A 13,951-nucleotide genomic window follows, 5' to 3' on the forward strand; every position below is an offset into this window, starting at 1 on the left:
ATATCAAACTAAATGGAAAAACAACAACAAGGCTACAGTTGCTAATCCGATAAGATGTAGATATTTGTGGTCGACTGCGAAACATATTTCGTTACGGTCATTCAAATTAAAATGACGTTAGTGAATCATTGATGCAAAAACGTCCTTGCGAGCCTAAATTATATAGTGTAATGATAGAAAAAGCAACATATGAAACATAGTATCAACTGGAAGGTATGTACTTCATATGGAGGCGTTTCTGGATTGTTACTACACTAAAATAGAAGAATTAAAATTACCTTCTTGTCTTAAGGTTAAGTGATTCACCTCGGTTGAAAGTTCTTCTTTAATACTAATTCGCTCGTTAACTCACTCAGAATGATGTTGTTTATATAATAACTGCTGAATAAAGGCAACAGTAGTATACCGCTGTTCAAAAGTCATAAATCCGGATAATAAAGTAAAACCGAAGCAAAAACATCAACTATAAGAGGAAAACAACCAAACAACAGAACAATTAAGTGCAACAATAAACAAACCACAATGCAACATATATAGAAACGACCTTTTAGATAACAACTGCCATAAATCTGACTTGGTTCAGGACATTTAAGAAAAATGGTGAATCACTTACAAAGAATGAAGTCCTGAAACTTGTCCCCCGAGAAGTATAAACAAAACAAGTTAATTCACAAACAATTGGAGAGCATCTTTTCAATATATGAAAATAATGCATATAAAAGAAATGGATTTGGAAAAGTATTATTTTAACCTTGAGTTATTATACTGTCCAATTCAAGGTTTCAAGGGGACGTATTAAAAACCTTCAATCATATCAATTTATTTTAACATCTTTATATGCTTGTAATTAACTGATTCATATTTGCCTCATATATTGACTTATTTGATAAGAAGAACATCGTTGTCTTTGAAATTTGAAATTGAAAGCTATCATCTATGATGTTATGTATATTATATATCCGCGTGTAATAAAGCGCACACATAAAAAATGTCCCCTGAAGGCGAAAAAAAATACGCATGGGAGAGGATAGAGTATAATTTCTACCTTGCATACACATGATTAAGTCGTATAAACTTATATTCTTGAATTGTAAGTCGCAGTATAGACCTTGATAATTTTATTGTTATACATGTATCAAAGTATCATTTGTTTTTCATTTTTCCCTTTTGTAAGAAACCAACATATTTATGAAATCTTGCTATCAATCCAACCAACCAATTGCCTGAAACCTGTAAATAGATCCATATTGAAATTAAAAAAAAACGTGGTATATATGACCTCAACAATATTTATTTACTTTGACATAATACAGGTATGATTCTCATTTTTTTAAAACTACACGATAACAGTAGCAGAATATAATATGACTGTATATAAAAATACGTTTTAAAAGTAAGCCTGTACGACCCCTTTATAAAGCAACGGTCCCTTTTCATGTAAGTACAGTGCTGGCCACACAATATATCGAACTTTATCACCACTCTGGACATATTCTTTGTATTCAGTCTTGTTGTATTTTGTATCCACTTGAAGCTTGTGATCGAGGTACATCATCGGTTCTTGTATAGCCATGTACCAACAAAGATGTACACATTTGTCAAAGAAAGGTGTTTTCAACAATTCTTCCATAAACATTGCACTTTTGTAACAGTAATCCCAATTCTCCAGTATGTTCTCACATAGTTTCTAAAACAAATGATAACACATACAAACTCTGTTAATGAAGTTTTTTTTAAGAAATGGTTGCATTTTGTTCTACATATAAGATGTGCTATTGAATAACAGACATAGTATAACCGCTTGCGTACATGTATGATCAGGGTACATTTTTTTGTATGAATGCGCAAAATCAAGAACCTTTAATTCGGTCGCTATCGATAATACTTGTTTTTGTTTATTGTGTTGTAAATGAACCAGGTCGATGGCTTTCACGTTTGAATTGTTTAAATTTTGTCATGTCGGGTCTTATTATATACAGTATGAAGTTTGTACATTATTGAAGGACGTACAGCAAAATATAGGTGCCTACTTTTTCATTTCTAGTTTAATTAACCTATCACTTGCTTATTTTCGTGATTCATGTTATATTTTTCAATAACTTCTCACACATTTTTAGTACAATTGATGTCTTTAGGATAATGGACCAACATGATAAAACAAAACAAAAACTTTTTTAAATTACCACAAGCATGTGTTTCGAATTTATCACAAATATGAAGTAACAGATCTAGAGCTAACTCAGTATCTTAACATGTTCAACGATGTATCAGTCTGTTTCAGCAGCAAAGACTTTTAATATATATATTTGAATGAAAGCTTGGATTCAAAATATGTATATACAAAAACACCATTCTGTCAATATATGAAGTTACAAGCAGAACTGAATATTGGTAAATGGTGTAGGTATTTGTTCAATAGAACAGTTACCAAACAACAAAAAATATCTATATGACAACATAATGCCGTCAATAATAAAATGAAGTCTATGCAATATGCGGAGCTTGATTCGCTTAAACATGTTAAAGGTTTTTCAAAAATGTGTTTAAGTTATCAATGAATTTCATAAGGCAACATTTAGAAGTAATTTCTATTTTGTAATAGCTATAGTTGAAGGTTTAACATGCAATATAACCAGTTTTAACCAATCGTTTTCATCGGAAAGTGCCGTCCATGTTCCATGTCAGGAAAATGACTGCTGTGTTCCAAGGGTTCCGTTGGTTAATAGAGCTTGGTTTTTAGAGAATTCCTCCTTTTTCATAATACACTTTCGAGTTTGGTATTTTTATCGAAAAAAAAAAAATAAGTCTAGGGAGTTTTCTCGAACCCGAACATCTACCGTATACAGTTTTAACTTTAAGGTCTGTATTTCTTCTATATTAATTGTTTACCTGACTTGTGCATTTTGTGATCAAACTGGTGGCGAAATCATCACCATGGTGTTTGCGATAGAAACTTATTTCCTTCCAACCAGGCAAATTTGGTTCAGTATTTTCCTGTTATAAGATAATTTACAACTCTACTCTTGCTATTTTATTGATGAGTTTCCATATATTAGTATCATTAAAATAATCTAATTATTTTGTAATAGAAACAAACATGATATGTGAAATTGATTCAAAGGTTATAGATTTTAAATCTTGGACAATTTCTAACGCACGCATTTTGTTTGGTTCCCATGTTCAAAATACTAACTAAATAGATGAAACCTCATTCTCTGTATATGTTTTTTTGAATTGCATATTGGGTTTATAGAGTTTAATTGAACAAATTGTGATTGGTTAAAATGATAATAAAATGCTTCCAAAATATTACTCAAATATATTCTAAAATAACCTTGATATAATTTTTATTCTATTATTTTTCTAAATTGAAAAAAAAAATATTATACTATTTCTGCTCATTCATATGTACTATTGAATGCGGTTGAGGTTACTCATACTGCATTATAATATACTTACTGAGTCAATTGTTAGATTGAAGCTCTCGGCTATAGTCTGTCGAATTGTCTGTGTCTGTTTGAGTGAAATTTTCGTACACTCTTGGTAACAAAACTAAAGGAATATAGATTTTTTTAACAATAATCCACAACTGTTCTATTAAAATATTTAAAAAACAAAACATAACATAACATTGAAAACTAAAGATTCAACAACATGAACCCTACCATTACGCGGGATAGATCTCAAGTTCTTCTGAATAAAAAAAACTTATTCTGATCCAGATAAGTCATTCGTGTTGTTGTAAAGAGAAGAGGTACTCCAATAACAATCAATAGTCGGCCTTTGCAATTGCAAAACCACAAAATTTTTGCAATTTTTTCCAAATATGTCAACTTCAGTTATAATTTATCGGATTAATCTAATCAGGACGCTTTATGTCATACAGGTTATTTGTGGTAGCATGATTATGACGTCATATAGATATGTCAAAATTTAGTGAAATATCGTTTCGAGTTCATCTATTGCTTATACTTAGCTATTAATGACAAAAACTCAGAATGAGGTCATTTTGGAAGCTTATACTATTTACACTAATTGAATTTGAACAAGGTGAACCAACACCTGAAGTGGTTATCGTGCGGTTGGGTAATAGTGGGTGGATACCTTAAGGTATTCACAGTTGTCTATCACTATAAAAGTAAAATAAAACAACAAAGACAACAACACCCATCAATATTTACCCTTATTGTAAGAAGTACGAAGCCTTTCTTGAAATATGTAAAACATTATATTTTTTTATATATGAAATCTGTTTTTCGACTCTCTAATTTCCAACGAACATATGACGAATGTTATTTGGTAGATGCGTGTGGATTTTCGGATGCAAATGACCAATGAATGGCCTTTTCATATATTCTTTTGTTTTCAGTTTTATGTTGCATTAATTATATTCAATGTGTATGTATTTTAACTAATTAAACATATATTTGAACTAATAAAAAAATGAAAAAAATGAACACTGACAACATCAGTGAAAGGTTCACAGAATCATTGGAAATTTATAGAAATCTTGTACAGTCAGTTTCAATATAATTATATCTATTTACTTTGTAAATGAAAATCATAATTGCATACCATTAATGTTCTGTAGAGGTGACGTACGATAATCTCATCTAACTCTGATTTTTCTAAGTCGGGGAAATGTGGTTTTATAAGTTCAACTTTTACCATGACATCTGTCCATTCATTATCATAAAGTTCCCCATACCGTTCACTAATTTTCATTGGACGATTTGGATCACTAAGGTCTGTTATTCCTGGATTTCCCTTTGATAACTTTTCGCCAGCAATGCTACTCAATCTAAATAGGATTTGCAGCCATTAAATGGTCAATACGTTTTTGAATACAAAATTTAAGAAAGTAGTAAGTATGATCTGTACTTGACGTATTTGAAAAAATGAAAAGTAAGGAAAAGTCAAATTGATAAAAAATGTTTAATGAAATTAGGAAAATTTACACTTACTAGTAGTAAAACTCAATGTATCCATTGAAATACGTTGACTTACAGCCCTTGTATGGTGTAAACTTCCCAAAAAAACGTGCATGGTGTAATGGTGTATGGTATATGGTGCAATGGTGTAAGGTGTATGGTGCTATGGTGTATGGTGTAACGGGAATGGTGTAATGGTGTATGAGGAATGGTGTGATTGTGTAACGTGCTATCGGGAATGGTGTGAATGAACGGTGTACAACTTTTCATTGGTTGAAAACGATGTTTTTTTTTGTTTTTTTTTCGGATTGTAAACATAAACAATAAAAATAATCTCAATATTTGAAATTTGATTGCATTATGGGTAATTTCGGATCGTGTAGATAGAATGGGGAATGGTGTATGGTGTAATATGTAAGGTGTATGGTGCAATGGTGTAACGTGTATGGTGTAATGGTACAAGGTGTATGGTGTAAAGGTGTATGGTGTATGGTGTAATGATGTATGGTGTTAGTGGGAAGTTTACACCTTCCAAGGACTGTACAAATTGAATATATATATTAAAAAAACTGCAGGTGTATCTGCTTACAAATTAACTTAGTTATACCTTGATTGTAGTTCATCTTTCTGCTGGAGTAAAGTTTGAATTAATTTATCTTTATCTTCCATAGAATCTTGGAGTTCCTTTCTTTGATTTTCCATGCACATAAGGGTTTTTTGGTTATCTTCGTTCAGCATATTTGCTGCATGCAAACTGTAAATTGTAAAATAAAGATAGTGTTTGATGTACAAGAGCTTGAATGTGTTTTTAAAAACGCCCCTTACATGTTTTGTCTCTCAATCTTACACGAAACTGTTTAAATAATAATCATAAGATAATTTTGTTTTCTCCTCATTTACACTTAATTGTGTTAACACCTTAAAATTAATATTGCAAACATTTCAGTCAGAAACAACAGTGAAAATTATAGATTAAAAGCTATGACGACATAAAAGGACACTATTCTGGTTAACGTGTGACGCTAGCAAAGTTTTGCAGACGGCATTTTTAACTCTTTATTTGTTACTCGATCATTTGCATTTTTCATATCATATTTATTTCGTGTAGCTTATTCTTTAAGAAGGGAATAAAGCCTGATAATGATGTTCAACAGGATATAATGTTATAAACTTGAACAACAACTGTAGAGATTGTTTTATAAAACTTTAGAATTATTTGTTTACATTTTTTGAGTTGGTACCTTACACTACAGGGACATAACTCTGTAAAATCAGTGAAACGTTTTAATTACGCTGTGTTGTTAAGGGAATATTAAGCTTATCAATGATCAAAATATTAAGTGTTTGTCACACTGCTATACAACCAGTGTAAATTTTCTGATAAAACGGTTGGCTCAAATATTTTGAATGTTTTATACTTATGTCAAAGGGTCAAAGCAAATACTTTGCCAAAACGTTGTGAAAATTAAAAGAGCCAAATTAATCTCAGTTTAAGTGTTGGGTACTACCTTAAATAAACATATTTCAATTATATCGATAACAATATATCTACGATGGTTATGATATAACAAAGCGCAGTTTATTTTGTCTTCCTGGATCTCTGTTCTGAATCGAGTTTCATATTTACTAATGAAAAAGATTATTGATTGGGTATGGATTTCCAGACCTTCTCATTAGAGTTTGTTGTACCTGTTTAGAATGCTTGATAAATATAATTATGACCATACGGACAGAATAGTTTATGGTTACCCCTTATTGATATGTCAACCTTCTCTTCTTTATTAAGGATTTGTTGTCATTGCATTCTTGATACTATACCTTTTTTGAAGAGAATCTAAATCCGTACAGGCTTTGTTGTGTTGATTTGTTTTCATTTTGCCTGATTTTGAATTTTTTAACGCTCTAATCTCGTCGTCTTTTTTCTTTAATTCTTCTTCGCATTTTTGTCTATGATAAGGAAAAATGTAAGAAAAGAAATTTTCATTAAAAAAGTAATTATCGACCATATAAACGAATGAAACGACTAGAAAACAACTCTTAAGTACTTAATATTAATTTTGAAACAAGTCCTTTCCAAGGTAATGGGTTGGATTTGTTTTTATCGCTAGAAAATAATCCCACCTGGATGAAATATTACAATAGTTTTGTTATATCGACACACATAGTGCAAACAACACAAACATATTAAGTGGTGGACATTAATTGGAGTCCTGCAGCTTTTCAAAAAGGGGAAATACTGCTCGACATATGGCACCTATCGTGTTACTTATGTTCGGAACGGGATTGTTGTTACGACATAAAGAACATATGAATAGCCAACAAACTCGCAATGGCGTCCCTGAAATTTACGATGGGATGATTTTAACTTTATCATTTGAAACTTTAAGTAACTACTTCCTTGTGGGCAGCAGTATATAGGATAGGAAAACATGATAGAAAATACAGGCCGGGAATATCGTATCAATTAGTTATCATTCTTTTTAATACTTTTTTCTAACGTTATGATGATGTTGTCATTAAGTGTAGTTGTACCAAAAAGTGAGATATGTTTCTGTTTAAATTTACGATAACTGTGTTTTTGTCCTAATCTGATTTATTCGATTACTTTCATTTTACTCATTGTACATTTACATGTAAATCATTACAGTTATTGCAAAGACACAATTATCCATCTTTAGCTTTTACTTTAAAGTAAATTTATGTTTTACCGTTATACCATGTTTTTTTGTTTTGTTGTTGTTGCTGTTTGCAAACAATCAATGATTGGGGAATTGACGGGACCTGAGAGCATACTAGTTTTCGTTTGCTATCGTACTCTGCCATTGGTTTCAAATATTCACGCTTGGCCAGTGATCTACCTTATGGGTATTTTATAATGATCTTGATTAATCTTATTGATATGACGATCACAATTATTAGATTTGGATTTATATTGTTTAAGCTAAACATATATACAGAAAATTTACTGTCACAGATTTCGTGTTACTTGTACATGTATGTACATATAACCTCATTCCTGGATGAATCGTGACTCGGGTCGTTGTAGTATATGTAATAATTTCCCGGCAAGATAGTTCACATAGTAAAATCAGAAAGAACCAACGGATATCGAGTAGCAGTTATCTCTCTGAGAGAAAGTAATGAGGAAATCACAAGTTATCGCTTCAAATTTTAATGATGATATGTATCATAGTGAGAAGAATTGCTACAGTAAACTTGCTAAATAAAGTCATGTAAGAATAGCAATTAATCCAGGGTCAAGAAATGTATTCTCACCGTAAAAATGCAGTTTTTTGTGTACCTTTGATAAAGTAACTAAATGGCAAATTCAAACACAATTTTGTAATCATAAACGATATCATAACTAATCATAACACCTTGTTTTCTTATTATGAAACCAATGAAATAATTACTTGAAATTTGAGTAGCAAAACATGCTATGAAAAACAACATATTAAATACACATTGACAAAAAAATGTATTTGAAATGTAGGTAAATTACGGTCAAACATTTCATTGGACATATTGGTCAAAAATTTAATATATAAAAATGTGCATTAAGACATATTCATCTTTGGTTGAGAGAATAATTCTGTCTTTGTAAGTGTCAAGTCTATCTTTGTAAGTGATATTCCGTCTTATTCATGTAAGGAGAAAACTTAACAATGTGGCTACAATTGTAGTTAAACAACTATATGAATCCTTCTATGTTTCTGTGAACTTACATCTTTTTGTCTTTTTGATTTACAACTATCATATGCATATCTTGTTCTTTTCCTCTGTCACTTGTTTCTTTGTTAGTCCACTCTGCACTTTTATCAATATTTCTTTTCAGATCGCTTTGAGTTTTTATTCTAAAGAATATTATCAATTATCTTCAATATATTGTGCTTATAGATTGATTACTTCTGAGTTGCCCTCACGCTAAAATTATACATATATATTTAACTTTTATTTCCCTTCCGTTATAATCAAATTATTAATTCATAATTTAATCACATTGAAATAAATAATGAAATAAACACGAAATATTAGAAGAACATATAATACACATTTTCATTTTAAAGGTGAACAACATTATTCCAATTTGCTTTCATATGAACTACTAACAATAAACTTACAAATCGTTTTTCAGTCGAATGATAAAGTTGTATACTATTTCAATGTGTTTAATGAATGCGTTTATCTCAGAAGAGTTTGTACAAGGCAGGGTCACTGTATCCCCTGGCGTTTTCCACTGATCAATTTTAACGACGACTTCTGACAGATCCTTTGCCATATTTGAAATCTTCTGTATATCTGGATTTAAATGTCTAAAATAAAAAAAAATATAACATCGTTTTTATAAGGAAAAGCATAGTCACTCGAAACAAAATCTGCTTTGTATCACACAAACTCGATAATGAAAAGGTAATCGAAGAAAACATCAAAAATCCTTCAAAAATATAAGAAGAGAAATGACTTTGTTTTTTAAAAGAAAACAACCACCCTCCCAAAATAAATGACACATGTCACAATTTGCTTGGACATTGCATTGTTTAAAGCCATTGACCCAAGTGTTTTGTTTATGAACTGCATATTAAGCCTAGCAACATTTTATCAAATAGGGTTTTTGACATGGGTAACGGCTATTTCGTTTTATTATTAATGCATTTTTATTATTTTGGTATATGACTTTTATAGCCATTATGTATACTCAGTTGACATTGAGAGAGGTCCCTACTAGATTACTTATAATATTCATATTTTTTCAAATTCTGTTTTATGAATTAGACAAGTGGTAGTATAATATCCGAGGAATAAATAAAGAGGAGAAATCATATTAAATGGAATTTTGCCGTCCTGTAGCATGTGTAGTAAGACCCTATAAATACATGTTGTAGATATAGGAAGATGTGGTATGAATGCAAATTAGTCAAAATCTTCAATAAAGTAACAATTTATAAAAGTCAACCACTATATGTTAAGGTACGGCATTGAACACGAAGCCTGTTCACACGGAACAGCAAGCTTTAAAGGTCCCAAAAATTACTAGTGTCAAACCATTCAAACGGGAAAATCAACGGTCTTATATATATAGTTTTCATTGTTAATGCTGGATTTAATTTAGCAATTAGAAATGTTTTGCTTCAAAGGACAGTGGACATATATGTATATACATGTATATATATATCAGGCATGAATTGGGAATATGAATCGACGTAGAGAAATAATAGCATGCTTGGTCAGGAATGTGCGAAACGTATAACCCCCAATACATTTCCTTATTTGCCAGTAACACGCATTTTGTCAATAAGTTAAGTTACAAACAAAAGATACGGACACAATCAAATATCAATGAGGCATAAGGACGCATTTGATATTGTTAAATATGATAGAATTTATCTAAAGGAAATGTTTATCATAAAGTAGTTTTACGGTATCATAATAACAAAATTAATTATTTACGCGTATAATAGATTTTTTTCTTATCCATACTTTATTAAGAAAGTATTTTCGGGAATGATTCAAAATAGCTACTCAGTGAGCGTTATTGCGTACCGTCTACATATTATCAAACTTGAAAAACTATTTCAATGATTTATTACTCCCTTGAATGATAGTTTCTGTATGCAAAGAAGCCATTTAACTGTGGGTTTTCAATATATATAGTAAAGTTGATATTATTACCTTGTATACTTTTTTTTTTCGAGTAATGACTTTTATTTCATTGGAATTCAATTGGTACCATCTTATTGTTGGTCGTTACTTAGACCTTTTAAATGTATGTTTTGGGGTTAATTAGTTGAAAATAAAGCAGTTTCATTGTCTTCAAACTTTTAAGTTTTCTAAAGTAAATGATAATTGACAACCAACTTGTGACATATAGAATTCACCTCACAGCTTTCAATTGTAAACATATATCATCATTATCTGTTTAACCCATTTCTTAATCTATATACATCGCATTGAATCAAGATAATTATTTACATATTTAGACATTGAAGATATGTCAATAAGACGTTATTGGGTAATTTGCGAAACATTAAAATGTTTTAAAGAACCGCCGATAACGGGCTTCTAATTTTGGACAGACAGATACACATGTGGTTAGGTAGAGCATTGTTTAAGGACCAACCTCTTCCCTTTTCAACCGCAACCACTCAAATAACTAAAGGCAACACAGGCAAAAAATATACAATAAAACGAATCATTTTTTTTTATAATACCGATGAAATGGTCATCAAAACAAAGATAAAGGGAAAACCATTTTCAAAAGTTAATCAGATGATGCTCTCTTAGTAAATCCAAAATGTAGAATAACGGGGTCATTATGGACTACACAAGTCATTATGGAATGGCCCAAGATGCAAGATGGCTGGCTGTTTTCATGAATTCACTCTTCTCAATTGAATTATCTTCCACTACAGTAAATAAATATTTCGAATATTATCAGTGTTAATATAAAAATATGACAATGCAAATATAAGACGTGTTAAATGATATGAACTTACTTGACTAAAGAACTTCGGAAATTCCTGGCTATGTCTGCATTGATGATCATACTTATGTCATCCGCCTCTCTGTCTTTCAAAATGCCATCATGCGTTTCAATAACCGACCTCGGGTTTGACCACTTGGACAGAAATACAATTGGAAATTTTTCACCCTGCACAAATTTTAAATTTGTTTTCGCTGCAATTAATTTGGAAATAATTTCCTTAGCATCACTCAAATGTTTCTTGTTCAGATCAATTATTTGAGTGACCAGCGTATCTCTCGTATCTTTTACCACTTTATGCAATTCGTTTGCTTCTGCGTCTATTAAGGCAGGTAGTTTCAGTTCATAGTAATTTTTCCTTTCACAAAACTGTGACATGGCACTCTCTTCTTGAGCCTTCCTTTTTTCCAAATCGGTAACAGAAATAAGTAAATCACTACGTATATTATGCACAGCCTCTGGTATTGAGACAAAAGTGTGGTCTATATGTCTATCTTTAGAACAGTTTTTACACACAAGATGAAAACAGGTAAAACAGTAGCCATTTACAAAAACATCATGATCAGCACACATATGGATCTTTTCCTTTTTCAGTGTACTACATGAATCGTTGTGGAGTTCAATACATTTCTGACATCCCTTTATAAAACAAATAGCACACTGGTTGCAGTGTTTAACATAACCACATATTCTGCACACCTCGTTTGACATTTTTAAATAGTTTCTTGTTCAATATTATTCCTTGTTTTTAAAGGAATTCTACCACATATGTTACACAAATAAGGAAGTAATATTAAACACTTTTAATTCATTATCCCGTGATAAAATTATGATTATTAAATTGTCACTATATAAGACAATTTATTTATATATATATATCATTGTATCATTTTATTGTTTTAGTACTGGGCTTATTTGAACATTGTTTACACGAAATGACGTATTTTTTTTTCTAAATTTAGACCTTACAAAATTTAACACGTAGGGTTGACCTATTTAGAGTGTTCATTATATAAACATATATCTAAAGTTAACACATGAATATTTGCTAATAATTTGCTATCTATACTTTAACCAGCAGTCGAATTTTAACTGAGACATTATAAAACCAAATGTCACCATCGGGAATGGATTATATTAAGCAAAAACGAACCAAATCCATAACATAGGACGTACTACGTGTACCAGAAATGTCAGGAGTTTCTTCTAAATGATCTATGCAGGTGACTCATATAATTATGTATTATGATTTGTGATCCCCATAAAATATAGAACTTTTTAATTTTTTGAACGATGAAGTTTGTTATATCTTATATAGATGAATGATATATCAAAATTTCTTTTAAAAGATAAGGTGCAAGTACAATGAATCTAGTTTAACTAAAAGCATTTGCAAATCTGCATTAAATCAGACATCATGTACTTGTAAATGAAAATAAGGCAATATATTTATGAAAAAAACCCTGTTTTCTTATATTGCACTCATAGTTTCTGTTTTAAAGTATTATTTTTAAGAGAAAAATATGAAGCATTTTATATTACCAAAAGCTTAGCATTTGTAAAGGAGCTTTGTTTTCTTGCCAAAATATTTAATTGTGTAAACTAGTTATTTGCAGGGTCTCTGTGTCAGGAAGATAGTCATTTAGTTCAATACTGCTATGACATCTAGTGGTATAGGAGGAGTTTCTGGAATTATTTTACGTCAGCGAGCAATTTTAATAATTAAAATGGAAATGTTCGACCCAAACTTGAGCTGGCAAGGTTTTGTCTCGAGTCGTAATAAATTCCCTTTCAGGTAGATAATTCATATATCATTCATTTTCATTCGATTTTTTCTCAGCAACTTTTCATAAAAATCCGTTGTAGCACAAGCGAAATATTTTATTGACATTATATTTTCATTACAGTACTGAACTTTCGACATTCCCAACAGGCTTGATATCAGCAGACTTATAATCCTGATTGTTAACAGATAAAAAGATTCAAAAACAGATATTAAAACTCAAATGAGGAACACAAACTTACATTGCCATGGTCAAATAAAAATAAAAGTCAAACTGTGCGCAAAACAATTAATCAAAGATTGAGTAACCAAAATCCAAATAACATTTTTTAAACAATGAGCGGTAATTAAATTGTAAGAAAAATTGTATTTTTTAAACAAATGAAATTGAAAAGAAATTAAAGAAAGTATAAAAATATCTCCTCGCTCCTCAATGAAAACATTAAACAAAGTTTAGAATATGTTTATTAAAGTCTTTCATGGATCGTGACTGATTCTGTTAAATATCGGTTGTCAAGTAGATGATCTAAACAAATTCATTTAAGGGGGTTCTTGCTGATATCTTCTTCAACAAAAGAGTGGTGCTAGAAAAATTGTAATTTTTAAACAAATGAAATTGAAAAAAAAAAGTATAAAAATATATCCTCGCTCCTCAATCAAAACATTAAACAAAGTTTAGAATAAGTTTATTAAAGTCTGTCATGGATCGTGACTGATTCTGTTAAATGTCGGTTGTCAAGTAGATGATCTTAACAA

At 30.6% G+C, this 13,951-nt stretch overlaps 1 protein-coding gene across 1 annotated transcript; it reads right to left on the reverse strand.

Annotated features, from left to right (window-relative positions):
- Window positions 1–1,284: 1,284 nt before the first annotated feature.
- On the reverse strand, window positions 1,285–12,233 carry LOC134696633 (uncharacterized). Its single transcript, XM_063558547.1, has 9 exons — window positions 11,426–12,233; window positions 9,053–9,244; window positions 8,657–8,785; window positions 6,750–6,878; window positions 5,539–5,685; window positions 4,576–4,801; window positions 3,460–3,552; window positions 2,890–2,994; window positions 1,285–1,687 (listed from the first exon to the last, which is right to left on the reverse strand). Exons 1-9 carry the CDS (start codon window positions 12,121–12,123, stop codon window positions 1,388–1,390), a joined length of 2,019 nt encoding a protein of 672 aa, XP_063414617.1. The 5' UTR covers window positions 12,124–12,233; the 3' UTR covers window positions 1,285–1,387.
- Between the last annotated feature and the right edge of the window lie 1,718 nt (window positions 12,234–13,951).

The sequence above is a fragment of the Mytilus trossulus genome, chromosome 14 (genome assembly GCF_036588685.1).
Source record: "Mytilus trossulus isolate FHL-02 chromosome 14, PNRI_Mtr1.1.1.hap1, whole genome shotgun sequence".
Lineage (NCBI taxonomy): Eukaryota > Metazoa > Mollusca > Bivalvia > Mytilida > Mytilidae > Mytilus > Mytilus trossulus.

What these genes read in the sequence shown, in the direction of transcription:
- LOC134696633 (XM_063558547.1), bottom strand. Translation starts at nt 12,123, where the DNA reads ATGTCAAACGAGGTGTGCAGAATATGTGGTTATGTTAAACACTGCAAC. An exon ending in ATTCGACTGAAAAACGATTT is followed by an intron (nt 8,786 to 9,052) that starts GTAAGTTTATTG and finishes AATATTCTTTAG; the next exon opens with AATAAAAACTCAAAGCGATC. An exon ending in ACCTCTACAGAACATTAATG is followed by an intron (nt 3,553 to 4,575) that starts GTATGCAATTAT and finishes ATATTCCTTTAG; the next exon opens with TTTTGTTACCAAGAGTGTAC.